Below are 19,478 nucleotides of genomic sequence, written 5' to 3' on the forward strand. Positions count from 1 at the left end.
CAGGTGTATAATGATGAGAAGGAGGATGGAGCTGATCATTGTGTTATGTGATAGAAACTTCAATAGTGTCTGCTTGACCAGACTTGAGGTGGGTTAGAGTTGGAATAGCTCTGTCTGTTAATAAGGATGTGTCTGGCTGCCAGTAATGCCATTTTTACTTTGATAAAGTGCCTTCAAGGAACAAATCTGGGTACCAGTGTATCTTGAGGCTACTTGTGAAACTGTTGAGAATACATTTCAGAAATCCAGCTCCAAGTGTTTGATTCTGCAAGGCGAGGTGCAGTATCCCTTGCTGAGACTGAATACTGACCTGCAGTTCTAGTTGGGTATATGAAAGAAGTTACTCTCTGAAATTTGTTTCCTTTCCACTTCCTTTGTCTCCCTACCTTTTTTCCCATCTTCAAAAACATATTTTCAAAAACCATTTGCTTAGCAAAATCGGAGGCTTTTCTCAGAATTCTGAGAAGAAAAGCACAATGCTTTGACCTTTATGTGTAAGAAAAGCAGGTGCCAAGATACCAGATGCTTTGGAGGAAGCGAGAGGACAAATCTGAAGACTGCTGACAGAGGAAAACTGATGTCCAGGATAGTGAACTATCTTAGTTTTCTGACCATTTGATGCTCCTTAGGGCAACTGCCAAGCTGGCACAGCTCAAAGACCAGTGTGCCAAGGGGCCAGATGCTACTGTTGCAAAATCATTCCCAAAGTTGGCATCTCTGGCCCGTGAAAGTAATCCTACTAGAAGTATCAGAAGGACAGGGTGATGTGGTGAGTAAATGGTGCATCAGTGTTGCCCTAAAATCCTCATAACCAATTAGTGCAATTCTATTGTGCCAACAGGTACAAGAGATTTAAGGTGAAAATGACACAAAAGCACAGGAGTCCTTTTGCATAGGTCCTGGTGTATCCAATGCATTCAGGGATGGCTGTGCTTCCAGCTGGTCAGGTTCTGGTGCCTAACAGTAAGATGGCAGGAGCAGTAGTTTAAGAACCAACCATCTTCAGAAAAAAATCCAAGGGGATGAACAGCTAAAGTATAATCAGTGCTTGCTTACCACTACCTGTGCTTTTTTATTGGATGTCTTGAAGTTTTATCGATAATGGTTGGGGGTTTTTTTAGCAAGAAATAGAAACCTGACTTTAAATAAGATACTTGAGCTATCTTCTCATATATGAAAAATCTCATACCACCTTATGCTGCATTTTTAAAGTAACCTAATTGTCTGAGTAGTACATATTAATCATAAAAATAATTACTTTTGTGTGCATAATCAAGTTATAACTTGCATATTTATGTAGACAGTCTCTGCATTTTTAATGTGCAGTGTATATTTATTAAATAAAAATGTACTTCTCACCATATGGCAATATAACTCTTCTTTGCTCTATCCTCTAGTATGAATTGAGACATAACTCCCTTAAACATTTGTATGGACTCGGTGCAAGGAAGTATCAATCATGTAGAGGCTGAGTTATTCCACATAATTGCCCATTACGTATTTTGTCAGTGACAGAAAAGAAAATAGAGTGTAGAGTGTCTTTGAAGATTACAGAAACTTCAAAAAACTGCCATGTGCACAAATACCTCTCTTTTCTTTTTCTGATGACTGGAGATACAGTATCACATTGTCCCCTCTGTCTGATGACCTTTCAAAACTTAAATAATAGATATTCCCACAAAATTGACATTTGGATCAAAGTGAAGCAAGGGATTTCTTTTCCACCATTGAGCAAGGCAGGGTTCCTTAAGATGTCAGTACATCCTGTGAAACATACTATTCTTGTTTTGTTTAAATAAATTACTTTTCTTGAAATAACTGGTAATATGTAAGGTATTTGTGATACATGTGATAATGCTTGCAAGAGCAAACATTAAGCTTTGAATGCCAAGAGGAAAGCGTGAAAATATTGCAGTAGGGAAGGATATTCTAATAGTTATTTTTCTCCCTGCATGTTAGTTGGAATGCTTTGTGTCTTCAGAGGACTGTTTATTTAGCAGAAGCACTGATTTCTCTGCAGAGATTTCAGCCCCTTCATCCTGTGGTCAAGAATGAAGTACCAGCAGCTTCTATCACTTCCAAGTGAACCCTGGAAAGGCAGCCAGCTTTTTCCTGTCTCCACTTTGTCCCCATTGTGTTATCAGGAGTGAATCTAGGCATAAGGCTGCTGCTGGGACTGCTGGTACAAGCTGGCCAGCGTGGGCACCTTTAGCCTGTTGGTGTCAGGAGGCAGACTGGCAGCCCTCTCCTCTCCATCCTTGGCTTTAAGGACATGTGTATATACATCAAAAAATAGAGCTGCAGTGTTCTAGAGACAAAGTGCTCAAATGAAAATAGTGGCTTTGTATTATTTCTTTAAGAAAAGCCTTCGTGTTTAAATAGTTAAGGTATTGTCTCTTCAGGGAGAAATCAATGCCTGTTTTTTGGCAAAAATGTCAGCTTCTCAGTCACTGAATGGGCCATATCTGAAGCACACTGCTGCTCAGGGAGGATGCAATCCTCTTAGAAAGCAGACATCCTGCTGGTCTGGAGTTTCAGCAGTGCACTCAGGGGCTTTTAGTTCGTACAAGAAAAGCTAACTGGCAGCAGCTTCTGTGCAGGAGGACTGGGTATAATTGGATTTACTAGCAAGTAGGAAGTAGGTAAGGTCTTAAGAAGGAGCTAAAAGGCTGGTGTATAAGATAAAATATCACAGGATTAATGTATATTTCTGTATTTCCTTGTATTATAAATCCTGTTGGCCTTCTTGTGGAACTTGTGAGGCTTTGTGCAATGAGGGTGAGGGAGGATTTCCAGCAGGTGGTAGGAGGGGATGGACAGAGAATGCTCTGCTCTGGGGTGTGAGGTAAGGGGCAGAGTACAGGGCTCTTTCTGGGTCCCAGTAAGAAAGGCCCAAAACCAAATAGCTTAAAAAAACAGCTGTTAATAATAAAATAGTAGGAAATGAACGGAAGAAAACAGCACATAAATCATACATCACTTCAGATGCTGGGCACCCTGTGTTTGTGGAGCATGGGATCAGTTTTCTGATGGTGCCACACAGATGCTGGCTGTGGAGGCATTCCCTTGTTTTGCTCATTCAAGCTGCTATGTGATTTTCAATCAAGAAAGCAACCCTGGTGATAATTTCTACTGTCAGACAGAAAGAAGGCTCACATGAGAACTTTTTGCAGCTCTTACATACTCGAGGACAGCTGGCAGAGTAATCCTTGTTATGGAGTGGGAATTGCCTGCAGGCTCCTCTTTTCCTCCCAGCTGACTGCCTCTGTCCCTTGGCCCAGGGTATTTGGGTACCACGGGCCTGGGCCTGCCTAGGGATCAGTGACTCCTTGATGTGCAATGGTCTCCTGGTTAGGATCAGTATGGGTGGTCTCCCAGACATGTTCTGGTGGCCATGAGGCCCTGCTAGTAGGTACTTGCCCAGCCCAAGCTGCCTGCTCTGGATGCAGCTGCTTCAAAAATGGTCCCTAGGGTTTAGGATGGGCATGTAGAATTGTGGAGCAGAAGAGGAGCTGTGGTATAACACTACATAGCCACAATTCTGCAGATACCTAGATCCAGCTCCTTGTCATAAATCCATACACAAGTCATTGACATAAATCATCATATATCTTGCAGAGATGAGGACTCACTGGCAGCATTGGCAGGGTGTTATGTACAGTCAGCACATATCCCTCCCCTGTAGTACTAAAATAGAAGGGACTTTAAAAGGGGTGCCTTTCTTTTCCTTCAAGGATCTTCCACGTTCCTTGAAAAGCAGTTTCCCTTTCCAAGGCTGTGGCATTATGTCCTGCTATGGCTTTCAGGCCAAACCCCCTGCCCCTGGAAGATCCCTGCATCCAGCTTCTCAGTTCTGCTTTAAGGGAACCAGAGGGACAGGTTCAGAGTGTGGTCTCCTCCCTTCTGGCCTCTGCTTCTCTGAAGCTCTTGCCATAGTAGTTTACATGCCAAATATGCTGTGTGCAGCCCAGTTACCTTAATTGCTTCTCTGTTCAGTGAATTGGCAGCTGGCAGTTTGGTTGTCAGCTCCTTTTTCTCTCATCTTTGTTATCTAAGGGATTTACATAAATATCCTAAGGCACTATGCTGTTGAATATGTTACATCAGGGATTCTGATTTGTGAATATTAAAGGCTGTTTTAATTCCTGAGACTTGACAGTCCAGGGTTAGAGCATTAGCAGTCAGACCATTTCCTGCAGCCTCACTGATGTCCTGCTGTCCTCCTCTGCATGTTTGTGAATCTGATGAATCCAAAAGCATAGATGTACTGGCAGGCTTCTGCAATGTGTCAGTAAATATACTTTTTGCTACCTTTGGCCTGTGGAAATGTGTGTTTGTCCTCCTTTATTTCATTATGCTTTAAAGAACAAGAGCCTCTTGTTGACTTTCTTAATCCTTTTCTTTCTTTTGGAGTGCCAGCAGTGCTTTTTAATGCTTCTTAATAGAAAAGGGGTAACTGAATTGCAAAAAATAACTTACTACAACCCTACAACTAGACTACCTGACTAAAAATTTAACACAGTAGTCAGAAAATCCAGAAATACAAAAACCCACTTGAAATTTAGGCCCTCCAAAACTGAAAGTCTTGGCAGTGGAACAGCAGGAACAAAGACCTTAGATTAAGTTGGGAAAGGGAATATTGTGGGTTCTGGGCTTTATGAAGCTGTAATAAACCCTTTAATGTAGGTTTATGTAGAGCACATTTTCTTTTAAACAGCATAACTTTATTATACTGAAACTATGGCTGTAGTTTTTAAAATCTGTAATCAACATGCATCTTCTAATTATCAAAATGATGGTTTTTAGGACTTGCCTCTTTTAGCAGCTTACCTGAAAATATTTTAGTAAACAAGTAAAATTAAGGCCATCTAAACAGATTAAGGACCACTGATTAACCCTCAAATTGTTTCATCTTTGAAGCTTCACTCTTTCATCAGAACTGAAATGTATGCAAAGGATTGTCTCTTTATCTCATGCTGTCTGCTTTCAGTCTGTCTTTGGCAGATACTATAAAACAGTTCTTTTTTTGAAAAGGCACATCTAAAGAACTGCAATTGAATGCCTTTTGAAAATGGGAAAAAATTGGCTTCTGGCCATTAAAATTCATGTAAATAGGTAATTTGGTGAGGTCCATAGAATTGTAATAGCTTTCTTTTTCCTGATCATTGCCCCAGGTACCATCATGTACTCTGTATTGCACAGCAAGTTCAACAGAAGGGAAATATGGTTCCAGACTTTGATTTTTGAAATATTTATTTGGTCAATTTTTTTCACATTTTGTTGAATGAACTCAAGTCTTTGCATCATTTGCCATTCATTGTCTTTGTGATTGTTCTCTGCTGTTGATGTAGTGGGAAAGTTTTCTCTTATGCATTTTATTCTGCTCCTACAAGACTGTGCAGAGTACTTTGAAAAGTAAACAGGAAGCAAGAAACAGGAGAATAACAAAATTGGGTTCGTTTGAGTTTGCACTGTCACCAATATTAAGTCTCTGCACTCATGGGTTGCTAAGTGGAGTGAATTTGTTGTAGAACAGAAATAATCATGTGTGAATTGATGTGTGCAATCGTGTTTCTGCCACATTAATAGTGTTGAATGCAGACAGATCTGTCTCTACTCTGCCATTACCCACCTGATGCTTTCTCAGGTACCGTCCTGTTGTGCACTGGCAATGTTTGAAGGCAGCTCTCATGGGAGATTGCCTTTTTGAAGGCTGTTGTTGCACTGGCTCAGTTGCTTCTGAATAGCATCCTTGCAAAAACATCAGGCCAGTCTTACATGTGCATTTCCGAGACAACATTTTGCCTGCAGTGGATCACATTATTGCTTTGTGGATCAAAGCTGTAATAATGGGTCCTCTAAGTACTATTTCAGCTGCTTGCAGGACTGCTGGAGTAGAAGCCATCTCTGCTCTGCAGTGTGGCCCTCTCACAGAGGGGTGTTTGGTGACAGAGTTTGAATGTACTCAGCTGATTGTGTTGCTGGCAATTTTGTCCCATGGGGAGAGAGCAGAGAGGCACCCTGGCACCTGCCCCTCGCAGTGTCTGGATGGCAGAGGCCTTGGATGCTCTGCACGGTGAGTAGTGCCCAACTTTATCCTGGCAGATTTTTATCAGATTGCAAGTTACTCCAGTACCAGGGATCTTCTTTCTGGAGAAGAGGGCAAGAACCTGTAATTACTCAGCAATTTGGCACAAGAGGTTACTGGAGTTGTTTGGACAGTGTCAGTCTGATGGCTCTTTTGCTGCTAACAATTCTGGAGTTAGAAATTTCACAACAAAGCATGAGAGAAGCTCTGCTTTATGTGGTGTTCAAAAGAAGGTCACCTATACAAAATCCTATCATGCTATATTCAAATGGCCTTGCTCCATCGTGGGATTGTCACAGGGGTCTAGGGATGTGTGTCCATATTCTTTAGCTTTTTAGTTTTGCATCAACAGGAGGAGCAGGTGCTTTCCTCCCCATCTCCCAAACAGCCACTGTGAAAAAGATAGAGGACTGCTGAACAGCTGCTTCTGATTTGCTGCTGGATAAGGGTCATAGAAATATGATCACTGTCTTTTGCAAATCTTGCCGCTCTCAAAGAGTTGTAGGATGTATAGTATTTTCTTTTTTTCTGATGGAGAGAGTGAAAAGGCAGTATTATTATATGTAGACCTGCATGAGCTGACATAGTCAGGTGCATGGGGTTTGTGGGTATAGGTAAACAGCTGAAATGATTTTGTTTTCATCTGTCAATGAGCTAGGCAAAGATCTCAGTCTTTTTCTTGTACGTTTTATCTACAGGTCTGTGGTGCTTCTTTGACTTTTATTATTAAATCTGCAGCATTAAAAGTGTTCAACTAATACAAACACTAAGGGGTTACTTTTTATAGCAGAATTCTGGAAAATGTACTGTGCAATAAAATTACCATAAATCTTTACCCAAATAACCAGGCATAATAGAATTAACAAAATAGCAGTGGTGGATACAGATGTATTTGCAAGGCATCTCCTTCTGTTCTGAGAGTTTTTATTTCCTGATTTGTCTGCAGCATGCTACCTATGCCATTGGGATGGTGATTTCTGTAGTGTGATGATAAACAAGACTCATTGGCCAAGAGAGATCCCTTTGACATTGCAATGGTGAATGTACTTCATCACAGTCTTGTTTTGAATTGCTGTCAAATAGCTTAGTTTATATGAAGCATGAATGATGTGCTGGAAAGATTAATTTTGTCAGGTATACCTATGACAAGGGTAACTAACATCTCAGAAGGGGGAGTTTACAAGCACTTGCATGATTAGCCCAATCATCTTGTTTCATAATTAATTATGTTTATTCATGGATGAAGCTGTGATTTCTCTCTGGAACCAGGAAGTTAATCTCTGATAGCCGTAATGAAATATAAAATGACTCTTCCAGAACCACCATCATTTTCTGTGAAGAATGTAATCTTTAGTCTTTAGAATCCCAATAGTATTGTGAATTATTGTGTGTTTATAATCTATGTGATCCTGGAATTCTTGTTTTTTTCTTTCAAGTGCATGTGTTTTGCAATACTTTTAAGAAAAGGAGGACAGAGTTGAGTCCACTGACCAAATTCTCTTTGTGTGTGCCTCTTAATAGGACAGGTATTTTTGTGTTATGGAAAAAGACCTCATATTTTACTAGGCAAGACTATTCATCTTGAGTTTGTTAGAATTGGATTTTGATGGTGGATAGCTGGCAAGAGCATATACACATACACCCTAGTTTTCCTTCTAGAATTGAGAATATTTCTAATCATGATCAGTAAATTCAGTTCATTGGTATTAAGTGCATGGAATATGTGTATTAAGTGACCTTGAGAATACATTGACATTTGCTAGTGCCTCTGGGATGCTGTATAGTAAAACACAGGGAAAAACTCTGATCAGTTTGTTATTTCCTAACACTGTCTTCTGCAGGAGACATCTAAAATAGTTTAAGTTAAAATCAAGTGGTGCTACGAATGGTTCAACTTTAACTTCTCAGATTTAAATTTTCCATGTGGTTTTGGTTTTTTGGTAAGTCTTGTAGATTTTATAGAACCACCATTTCTAAAGTCCATGGGTTTTTTCATAGGCAACTTTCCATTTCTGTTCATGGCTCATCTTTGCCTCTTTATGCTTTCTGCTACATCTACATTTCTTTTAAATCTCTCATCTGCTTTGTCAGCTTCAGGAAGTGAATCAGTGTCTTCAATGGATAATAAATTGCTTATGGTGAACTATGCCCATTCCTGAATTATCAGCATATTTGGTAACCTTTGTAGACTGGTATAAAAAACAAAAAGTCTTTAATCACTTCTTTGCTTTTTTGTTTAATACAGAGATAAAAAATAGCTTAATATAATGATCATTCCTTGCATTTTCATAGCAGCATATGAATAGTCCTTAGTTTCTGGTGAATTCATAAATTTTACAAAAACAGTTGTTAGACAATTGTAAATTTAACCTCTTGAAAATTATATATATGGAAGTAAGGTAATATGTGTGTTATGATGTTAGCTGTTGAAAATTAACAATGCACCTGCCAATGGTAACCCAATTTGACAAAATAATTGCTTTCAGTGTTTGACTTAGTCAAAATTTTACTGTTTGAAAACCCCATTTATTCTGTTACACCATCCATGGACAGAGATCCTCGGTGCTGTCCTCTAAGCAGGAATAGGTGAAGACTATTGTTCATAAATAATATAATGATTCAGTGAGAATAAAAAGATAATAAGTGGGTTATAGCTAAATGACTAAAGATATGAATTAAGATATGATTTTGGCTTGGAAGAAATTTGCATTGAATTTGACAAGGATAGAATTCATGGAAAACAGGATGTGTAAAACAAGAAAAATGAGCCAGGGAACATAGGAACAGCTTGAATGTGTTTAAGTCCTAAATAAAGTTTCTGAATATTTCTTCCAGAATTTTTTTTTAATTCTTACCTAAAAACTAAGATCTTTTCTTTTTTCCTCCTCCTATTTTTTTTTCCTCCTACTTTTCCTCCTCCTATTATTACATGTGGTGAAACTCCCATCTTGAGTGGATGTCTTGCTCCCTTTCCCCTACCAAACAACTCAGCAAAATCTGAAAACCACAGATTTCCTTGAGGCAGGGCTTGGGGTCTGGTTTGCCTCCTTTAAGAATTATTTCTAATTGTAGCCCTCAGCCTGTGGAGCTGTAAGGTTGGCTTCCAGAGAGACATATCATGAAGGTGCAGAAACAACCAACATTCCCTTTGCTATTTTTCAAGTCTGGTTTTTAAAATCCTCTGTTTTGCCCTCAAAGTTAAGGTGATCAAACTCTTACCATGACCTTGTGATTATCTTTTTATCCTTTTTTCCTTTTCCATGGGACCTCTTTCTTCCTACTTGTTTATACATACCACCCTTCGATTTTTTTTCTAGATTGAAAAGAGATAAACATTTTCTTAATACAGGTACTACTCTTCTCAAAAGTAAGATTAATTGCTGTTCCAATTATTCAGTGTTTTGGAAGATTCCTGCATTATGCTGCTGTTCTCTGAACTTAATGAAATAGCATCAAAAGCTACCAGGATGTTACTACTAATGAAAATTGAGGTTGTTCAGGCACAGAATACTTGCAATATGTTTCACGGCTCAAAGGATGGTGTGTATGTATTGCTCATGTATCTACTAAGTGCTGTATCAGCCTATAGACTGGGTTGTAGGCAAAACAACCTGTGGCTGTTTGGGAGCTGCAGGAATGGACATTTCCATGCAGCAGCTGCATGAAATCAAGACCTGCCCCCGTGATTCAGCTGACTGACCACATGGGCAGCTGCTGATGATTTAAATGGTGGGAGGGACCTGATTTGGTATCACCTGAAACATGAGGTTGGTGGTTGTGAATGAGGGATGGGAAGGAGCAGGAGGCACGCATGCAGCTGGGCCATCTTGTGCTGTGGATGCTGAGAGCTGGTGCTGTGCCACTGCCATGTTCTGGATGGTGTAAAAGAAACCTTCTGTATGAATTCCCTGGCTGTCAGAGAGCTGTGGCCCATGGTGGTTTGTCTGTGGTGCCAAGAGTGACAGGGACTGTGTTGAGGCTTATAACTTATCCAGGGTAAGCCTGGGATTCTCAGGCCTGCTGCTGTCCTTAAATGTGGGAAGAAAATAGTACAGGAGAAACAGCTCCTTCTCCCTTCATTTAGTGGAGTTGGGTCGACTGGCTTGTTTGTCCTGGTTGCTGGTTTCTGTAAGGGAAGAATGGTAGCAGTTGTTTAGGTTGATGATCAGATTCATTAAAATCAAAGAGATTTTTATCACTGACCTCAGTGTAGCCAGGTAACTGTGTTATGCCCTGCTCTGGGGACTCAGCTAATAGCTCCTTGAGTAACAGGAGACACAGTCATGCTTTTCAAAGAGAAGATTGTTAGGCACCATCTCCTGTTAACGTGGAATGTGAGCAAATCACTCAGTGCTGTCTTATCAACTGTTTACAGACAGATTCAAATAAATTTAATTTCTTATTTTTTCTATGTGCCATGCTTCCTGTCCAGCAATGGTCAGTAATAATGCACAAGGGAGATAGTTCTCAGCAATATTAGATGGGGTCAGCTACATAAAAGAAATGTCTATTAATGCAGCAGTTTTGAGATAAGTTAAAAAGCAGCTGTGTTGACACATGTGAAGATGAATGCAGAGGAATAGATTAGTCTCAATTACCTAATTGCTTCTAATGAAGTTCAGAATATATTGGTTTCATTACAGAATAATTATTTTAATTGCAAAGTTAATTTTTTCTGGTCATGAAAAGGAGAAATGTTAATATCTCTTTATATTGTTGTACAGATCACTTTCTGCTTCTGAACAGATCAACTTTTTAAAAAAAATAAGACGATATATTGAGCAGCAGAAGTACGATGAAGCGGTAAGTCTGGTTTTGCTATGTGTAAATATTTTTTCTTTAAATTGAAATTAACTGAGAAATAAAACTTTTTTTGTCCTTATGATACACATTTCATTAACCCAAAACCCCACTGTAAGTTTTCAAAATTTTACAGTTTGATACCAATTCTAATAAATAATACTGACTTGCTGTATTTTTTCTCATACTTCTTAAACTGTTTGTTTGTATTTCATAGTATAATGACACACAGTGTGTGTTTTTATTTTCCACACTAGAAAAGGGTAAATTGAGAGATAAACTGAGGAATGTAGTTCATGTTTGCACTACTTAGACTGCTAGTTTGATGAAAAAAATTCTGGTATCTTGCTCCATCATAGATCCTGCTTTACCTGATCCTTTTTTTTTTTTTTTTTTAACCTGAACCAGCTGTGCTTTGTTTTACTTTCACATTTCAGTGTGTCAGACTGGCAGCCATACATGGAATTATGCTTCTCAGTTCCAGTATTACTTTCCTAAGCATTTGCCAGCGCTCACTGTGTGGTGGGGTACTTGATGGGTGCAGTTCACCAATGCTTGTATTCTGATCTTCACAGAAAGAATTTGTAGAGCTAAATGATACCAATAAGTCTTTCATTTTATCAGATGTGGTTTGCTCATTGACTTCTATGTTACAAAGTATGAAAATATTGAATATGTAAGATTATGTTTAACCTGCCAGGTGCAAGAAAGGCTTCCATTATGTGTTAGGGTTCAGTTCTTTTTTCCAAATATGATTCTTAGGGTAATACATTACTATTGTATGCACAGGACAGCTAAATCTATTTTATGCCTTTTTAATTGCCTTGTTGTAAATTGGAAACTGTTCAGCTTAAATAAATGGATCTGTTTTGCAGTGAGAGAAGGTTTTCTTTTTGGTTTCTTAATACTTCTACTTAGCTGTCACATTTACTGATAGGAGACATTTTATGCATTTCAGGAGTAGAACTTGTGATTTTGTGTTGTTGCTTATATGTAAATTTTGCTCCTTGTTTGTTTGAGTGCTCCAGGTGTTCGAGTTCACTCTTGATCACTCACACATCAGATTGTGCCTTAGTTATCCTCAGCATCCTGTATTGCAATGCAGAAAGGTTCTTCCATCCCCGGAACCTGGGGTTTGAATGATTGTTTGCCCTGATTGAATCTTGCAACTCTGCATTGCAAATGTGCACTCAGAGTTGTATAGAATAGATGTCTTTTGGGGTGAGTTTGCCTACTGGCAGACTTGTGATCTCTTCAGTAGTTGCTGTACCTTTTCCTGGGTTTGTTGTTGTTGAATCCCAACTGGATACCTGCACATATAGGAAAGCTTCATGGTGTATGTTCACCTTGTTACTGTACTCTTCCAAGTCACACAGATGAGCTTCCCATCTTTGGCTAAATCAGAGCACGCCCAAATGGCACAGTGGGAAAACCCATGGTCTTTATGATGGTGTCTCCCCAGTGGAGGTATTGAGTGAGGGGACCTGTCATTAGACTGGGTACAACCCTTCTGGTTTCCAAATTAGTTACATCCTGAGAGCTACAAGCAGCTGCTCTGTAAATGCATCTGGGACTCCAGTTTAGTCTCTGAATTCACTGCTGGTGCTGGTGGTATCAGTTACTACTGAAGTGGAGGACATTGAAACCGAGGCAGGGAATACTTGAGGCTGTGGAGAGTGACCATGTTTCAGCTACATCCGTAATCCTCCCCCTGTGTAAATGTGCCTTCAGAAGCACATGACTGTTTTTTGAGGGGGTAACTTACACTGGAGTATGTACAGTCAAATGCTTGTGGGAAAACCAAATGGCATGCTTGGTAGCAGGTGATGTTCAAGGTGTGCTGTCTGTGTGGCATTCACTTCTAACCACTGTCACGGCCAGGGAGAATGGTGATGGAGCCAGGTGATGGCTGACTTGATATCCAGCAGGAGTCCCAAGCAGTGTGCACTCCAGCAGTTGTTGCTGGCCAAAACACTACCTGAGCATGGAGAGGACGCATGTGCCAGGAGTGGGAGAGCTGCTGGAGCTCCAGTTGCTGTCAGTTAGGTGTATATGTGGAATGGGGAGCTCACACTCTTCTAATATGTTACTTAAATGTTTTTTCTGCCTCCAGGTATCCCTGTGCAAAACCCTGATTAACCTTGCTTTGGAAGGCTTGTCTTACTACCACACGTATGATAGATTATTCCTGGGTCTGAGCATTGCAGTGAGTTTTGTGGGCTGGACAACTTACGTGATTTTGGTCATTATCAAGGCCCATACCAATTTGACCAAGACTGTCCCAGCTAATAAAAAGGTAGGTTGGAAGCATTCAATTATCTTTTTCTATCAGTTTTCAGTGTTACATGTATGCCAAGTGACTCTGTGCAGGATAAATTGAATCCTTATACTTCTTTTTACTTAATGTGGAAACTGGCAAGCTGTTGAGTTTTCCAGCTGCTGTAATCCTGTGTAGTGTTGCTGTTAAATCCATTGATTAGGATCAGTATTCCAAAGATGTGTAAGTCTGAGTGTGCTTCAGTTTTTCTTCCTACAGCTGTCCATTTGAGATGCTAATGCAAGGGTGAGAAAACAGTGATTTAAAACTATTAAAGGGTCTATATTTATCCGGGTTTATTTTTCCCAGGTTTAATTAACCAGGTTTAATTTTCAATATTAATAGCACTCTGATGTAATAATGATTGTTTGGAAGAATGCAGATTTCAGGCTTCCAGTTTCATTGATGTTTCTTCACTGTAAGGCCAAAAAAAACCCCAGCATGTAAATAATTTTATTCCTGCCCTATTTGGTAATTTTTCATCTGTTCTCAAAAACTGTGCAGTCCAGTCATGGCATTTTTAAAATGTATAGCCTGTTTTGATAGAAGGTGAGCTGTGGTTTCACAGAACAGTGTGCTCTCTTTCTCTTTGTGATTTGCAAGTATGCAGAAGACATTAAAGATGAAGGAAGCTCTTTTTAACTAGATTATTATGGTTTGATTTTTCACAAAGTATAAAATCCTAAGAATTTATTTTTGGTCATTCATCAAGAAAAGAGAGACCTCAAAAGGCTAGCATTTCACTAGAGAAGGGTTAAAGCATTTGTGGGGAGGGAAAATTCACCCAAATTTCAAGAATTTGTTTCAGTATAAAAGGAATTGTTTTATTTTGTAATGTAGGTGAGAATGTGCACTCACTTAACATCTTTACTGCCTTCAATATATTACTCTGAGATAATTCCTCTCATGCTATCTTGAGGTTTTTACTACTGGCTGAAATGAGATACTCTTGACCTTTAGTGAAAATGCTCAAACCAAAATTAAAATGGAAAATATTCATAAGTGCTGCACTGCATGATTTAGTTGTTCTTTGATCAAATAACTGAGAGGAAATAATCCAGAATGCATGTTATGCTAGATACAAGCAAAATAATTACAATAAATAGGCTGGATATCAGGCATATTAATAACTACATTAAGGAAAAATTTGCATTCTTAGTTGACATAGATTTTAATTTCATATATTGATTTTACTGGTTGAAGACAAATTTTATGCTAGTGACACTGGCAGGAAAAATGTTAGATATCTTAGTTCTTTGTCTATAGAGTTAATTTTTCTTCAGTTTTCATAAGAGGCCCTTTTCTGTAGGAACCTTATTTAGTGTTTCTAAATACTTAGAGAATCACAATGTGAGGCTAATGCTTCATATACGGAAGTTATTTGGTTTATAGCTTATATTGAAACAACTTAAACAAATTTGCTGAGAGACCAATCTACCATTGACAAATAGTTTCCTCTAAAGCACACCCTTATAAAATCAAGAAACCTCTGAGTAATGAAACTGCATATCCTATATATATCACCTTTAAAAGTTTTTGGCTTCTTATGCTGCGTATGAAAAAACAGCTTTTTTTTTTTCTTTTGTTGTAGAATGTTGTTTTGCCTAGCAAGAATTATAACCTTTAAATTTATTTTAAATATTCACAGAATTACAAATCTCATTTCCACTTTCAATGCATGACTGACTATATTGGACTCTATAGGATTTGTGTCACTATATGGAATAAAATGTTGATTGTGTGTGTTTACTCATTCAGTGATAAATTATACTGTGTGCGTATCATATATATGCATATTCATTCTGCCTATATGTAAAATTTAAAACTAATAAAGCAAAATTGCCCTAGGTCAGCTTTCTGTATGACATATCTTTTCTTAGGCTAATGGTATTTCTTAGCAAAAGTTCTGTTTTAAAAATAATTTAGAACTTGCTTTTGCTGTCATTTTAGATCAAGGCAGTTGTACATCAGTTAAAGGGAGGGGGAGCCAGAAAATATCTTAATCTATCTAGGTGAACTGTGAGCTGATTGTCTCCTCAGCATATTTAACACTGTTGTGTATCTGGCTATCCAACTCTTTCAAAAAACTAGCATTTGTGCAGAAGAAAGCAGTGTCTGTCATTACTTACACTAAAGCTGCCTCTGCTATGTTAAGTTGTGATCCAAAAAATTTTTTTATTTAAAACTTGTGCATAATCTTCCCTTACCAGTAATTCTTCTGATATTTGAATGTCCCTGAATAAGGAAGAATAGTTCAATGGCCAGATAAAAGGCAGAGGCAGAGTGACTGTTTCATGCTTCTCTTTGCACAAACAAGGGATTTCTGATGATGATTAAGGACTGACCTGCCTATCTGAGATAACCCTTTTAAAAATATTCCTTCTCTCTTTGATGTTTCTCCTTAAGAGTGTTCTCAGTCTGAGAATGTTTCTTGGAGTACATAATGCTCCAATCTTGTGTCTCTTTTTTTTCCAAGAAAAGCCCAAAGCAGTACTTGTAGATTAAGATGAAATATCATAAGAGTTGTAGCTATGCTACCTTTTAGGGCTATGCAGCACTAGTCCTCTGTTGTACTTTGAAATTGAGGGTTCTTTGAGGAAGGAGGTTTATCCTGTGGAAGGTTGGTCACACGCCTCCTTTTGTAGCTGTTCCTAGATCCTTAATAGTGGTGGGTTTTTTTCTGGTAGGAGTTAATGCTTAATATTTTAATTTAATTAGTTCTCTTACTAATGTCTCAAGGAGGAGTAAATGTGCTGATGGAATTTTCATTAAATGCTTTGACTGTAAGGCTATGAAATTGAACTCGATGGGTTATATTCCAAGTCTGTTTCTAGAATCTGAATTTGAGGTTTCTTTTTTCCAAACCCCTTAGCGTCTCTGGCTTCAGATGGATTCCAAGTACCCATTGAACAAAAATGACATTTCATATATTGGGCTTCCAGATTGTACAAGTATGTCTTTCTCATGCAGATTTTTCTGCAGGACCTTATGAAGAGACACATTTAGAATTAGATCTTCAAATCCTACTGTTGTTTTTTTTTAATCTGGCTGACAACTTTGTGTAGAGTTGTGTAGAGACACATGGCAGCTTGTGTGGCTGTATTAAAATAGCATTTGTTTTACTGTGTAACTAACAAATGGAAAATAGAGTGTAGTTCAAAACATTTTATTCCTGTTAAAAGAATGTTTGTCCAAACGTTTGCATTTCAGAAATCTGCTGTTCTCTTCTATGGTTTTGCCTCTGCTGGAATGATAATAACTTTTTTCCTGTTGATTCAAACATGTCCTTGGACATACTATGTATACTGTCTCTTGCCAGTGCCAGTATGGTATGCAGTTGTGAAAGAGTAAGTAAAGAATGCAATTTATTACTACTGTTTTATAAGACCAAGTCTGGACTTCATTTTAGTAGAGAATTAAATTTTTCCCATAAATTTGGGAGAAAATGTCCTTAAGTGTTTCCTGAGACATTCCAAAGGACTCTGGTTTATATTTCCGTTGACATAATGAGTAGTGTCCAAACTGACTGATACAGTTGCCAATTCTAGAAGATATATTTTCTATTAGCAAAAGTAAATTAAGTTATTTTCATGAAAACATAATTTTAGTACTCTTGCAGCTGTTGCAAAAGAGTGCTAAAATCTTTGCAAATACCTGTAGCAGCTGACTTATTTTGCAAAATGATCCTGCAAAGTGTCAAGTCTGTGGAACATCAGCCACTTTTGGAGAACTAGCATGTGCTAGTCATGTTGAGGAATGTGCTCCCATATTGAAATATATTTGTCTTGTTTGGGTCTCCTTTTACTCCAGGCACAAAAATGCTTGTTATCTTCAGATTCCTTTTACTTTCTTGATCTCCTGGCAATTTGTAGATACCAACTCAGTATTATTCAGAGAAAATGAGGCCAACTGCAGTTAGATAATGAGCTGTCTCATAAAGCACAGGAAAAGCTAACAAGGAAGGTTTTTCTCTCTCTAAAGCTTCTGAATGTTTCATCAGTTGTGACAGACATTAAGCACAACATAACCAAAAATATTCATATACTCAGAGTCAATTTGGGTAGTGAATAATCTGAAGCTTGTCCAAACGGTGGCGAAGATGTGCCAAATATGGGAGGAAAAAAAGCTGGAGGATTTTATTGTGGATTTTCTATCAAGTAAAACTGGGCAGGAGCATCTGGCCATCAACCGTGGGGTCTAGGCAGAACCAGCAATACCTCTGATGTTTTTTGTGCTCTGACCCCATCCTTGCCCTGAAAAGATAAGATGCTATGCTATCTCTGTTTTTTTCTTTAATGAATGTTATCTTGTTCCATCATTTTAAACAGAATTCCTGTCATTCAAGACCTTGCCAGAAATGTTTTGTCGCTTCATATTGGTCAATCTGCAGGATTCCTCTTAGTTTGTATACTGGGCATAGAAATACTAGTAAGTATTTTATCCTTATGTATCAACAGGATATCTCAGTTCTTGTATTCTGCCTCTTTGAGGAATTAATGTGTTTGATTTTCAGTCCTCTTTTGGATTTTTTTTTATTAGGTCTTCAGCTTTTTCTACCGCTCTGCACTTACTGTTGGCCTTCTTGTCTTTGCTGGCTGGCCAGTGATGACACAGCTGTGGATTCAAGCTAAGGTATAGTATTGCTTTGGTGAACAGCTGGATTGCATCTTAGGATGTTGGGAGTGCTTTGGAATGCTGCTTTAGAGTCTTATTCAATTATGCTATTTTTCTGATTTCTGTCATAAGCTGCATGAAGCAAGGGAATTTAATTTGATCCAGATAGATCTGTTATACAGCAGAAGTAATAAGAGTTGCTAAGAGTTTTGGGGTATCTGTGGGTTAGCTATCAGTTTTCTGTTGTTGATGACTAAGAAATGCTTGACTCAGTCATGTGAAATGTGCATCATTTATCAAACTCTTGCAATGACTATGGTGTTTACGTGTATGATTGGTGAAAGTGTCACCCTTTAACTAATATCATCATTTATTAGAAAAAAATGTTGAAGATAACGGAAAGACAATTGTCAACTCCTTATTTTCTGCAATCACCTGGGACACACTGTTCCTCAGAGGCAACTTTCTGTATTGTTTTTCATAGGAAAAAATCTCCACTTTCATGAAGTGGCATGATATTAATTTTAAGAGATGTTTCTTAGGTTAATTGCTTCCAACATCTCTTATTTCAGGGGATACCTAAAAGCTAGGGTTCTGGGATGGAGAAAAGGAATCAAATTGCTAAGTCTTGGTCTCCAAAAACTGCCAAGATGGAGGCTTGTATTTGTTTAATTTACAATTCTTTTGTTCTAGTTGAGTAATCAAGTAACTTGTTTTAAAGCAGGATATACACAGATAATGTTTTGTAGTGTGAAATTTCCTTTCAGTAATATGAATTTTACTTGAGCTTGAAAATTTAAATGACACAGCTCTTAATGTTTTTAGTTATATAAAACACCTGGGATAGGTTGTTTTTTTTTCATCCTAGCTAAGAGTCTCAGGAACTACTTAGATGATTATGGTGGCTAAATCAAATAGATTTATCAAATAGATAAATCAAAAGACTGGATAATGTTACCATGTTCTCAGAGTATTCTCTCTCAATGCTGATGAACTGCTGTAACCTTCTGAGGATATCAGTTTTATGCCTTCCTTCTAGAAGGCAAATTGTCACATTTCTGGTGCCTGCAATGTGTGAAGGCCACACTTTGAGAAAGTGCTTATAAGTGTAAACTTGGCTTTAATTATCATTGTCTTTGATGGGATTTTCACAACTATATAAATTAAATTATTTTCTGTATTAAATTGAAGTTCTGTAATACCTTTTTGGTTAATTTTACTCCTTGGTGATTCAGGGTTTTGGATGATTCAGGATTTGCTTATGGGAGATGCTAGTAGCTGTTAGTAGTTCACTGAAGTATTTCTTTATGAGTAGGCAATTGTCTGTCTACATGACCTCCTTCTTCTTCTAGACAAAAGCATTGATCTGGACTCTCCTGTGTGTGCTCCTGGCAATATTTCCATTAATGCCTGTTGTAGGAAGAGAACCAAACATTCCTCTGGTGTAAGAATCTCATCTTGTTCTTTAAATTTTTTATTCCCTCTTTGATTCAGAGTTTAGGCTGCCTATTGGTATTTGGGAGGAATTGCATTATTGAAAGCTGGCTGAGACAGGAGTTGAAATTCAGAGTTTAAATAGTAGGATTATAGAGACTCAGTTATTCACTAATGAGAATAGACTTTTAATTATTTTTCCACGTGCATTTGGTCTTTGTGTTA

The 19,478-nt window shown here is 38.2% G+C and overlaps 1 protein-coding gene across 2 annotated transcripts in view; it reads left to right on the forward strand.

The window, feature by feature from the left end:
• Nucleotides 1-19,478, forward strand: part of PIGN (phosphatidylinositol glycan anchor biosynthesis class N) — a 102,514-nt gene that overhangs the window by 51,285 nt on the left and 31,751 nt on the right. For both annotated transcript variants that reach the window (XR_007776754.1, XM_030229110.2), the window contains exons 13-18: nt 10,813-10,891; nt 13,002-13,184; nt 16,416-16,552; nt 17,534-17,633; nt 17,745-17,837; nt 19,172-19,263. Coding sequence is in view for 1 of the 2 variants with exons in the window: in XM_030229110.2 (XP_030084970.2) it covers nt 10,813-10,891; nt 13,002-13,184; nt 16,416-16,552; nt 17,534-17,633; nt 17,745-17,837; nt 19,172-19,263 (684 nt within the window). In the remaining variant the exon portion in view is untranslated. The remainder of the gene's footprint in view (nt 1-10,812; nt 10,892-13,001; nt 13,185-16,415; nt 16,553-17,533; nt 17,634-17,744; nt 17,838-19,171; nt 19,264-19,478) is intronic.

Source organism: Serinus canaria, chromosome 2 (assembly GCF_022539315.1).
Source record: "Serinus canaria isolate serCan28SL12 chromosome 2, serCan2020, whole genome shotgun sequence".
Classification (NCBI taxonomy): domain Eukaryota; kingdom Metazoa; phylum Chordata; class Aves; order Passeriformes; family Fringillidae; genus Serinus; species Serinus canaria.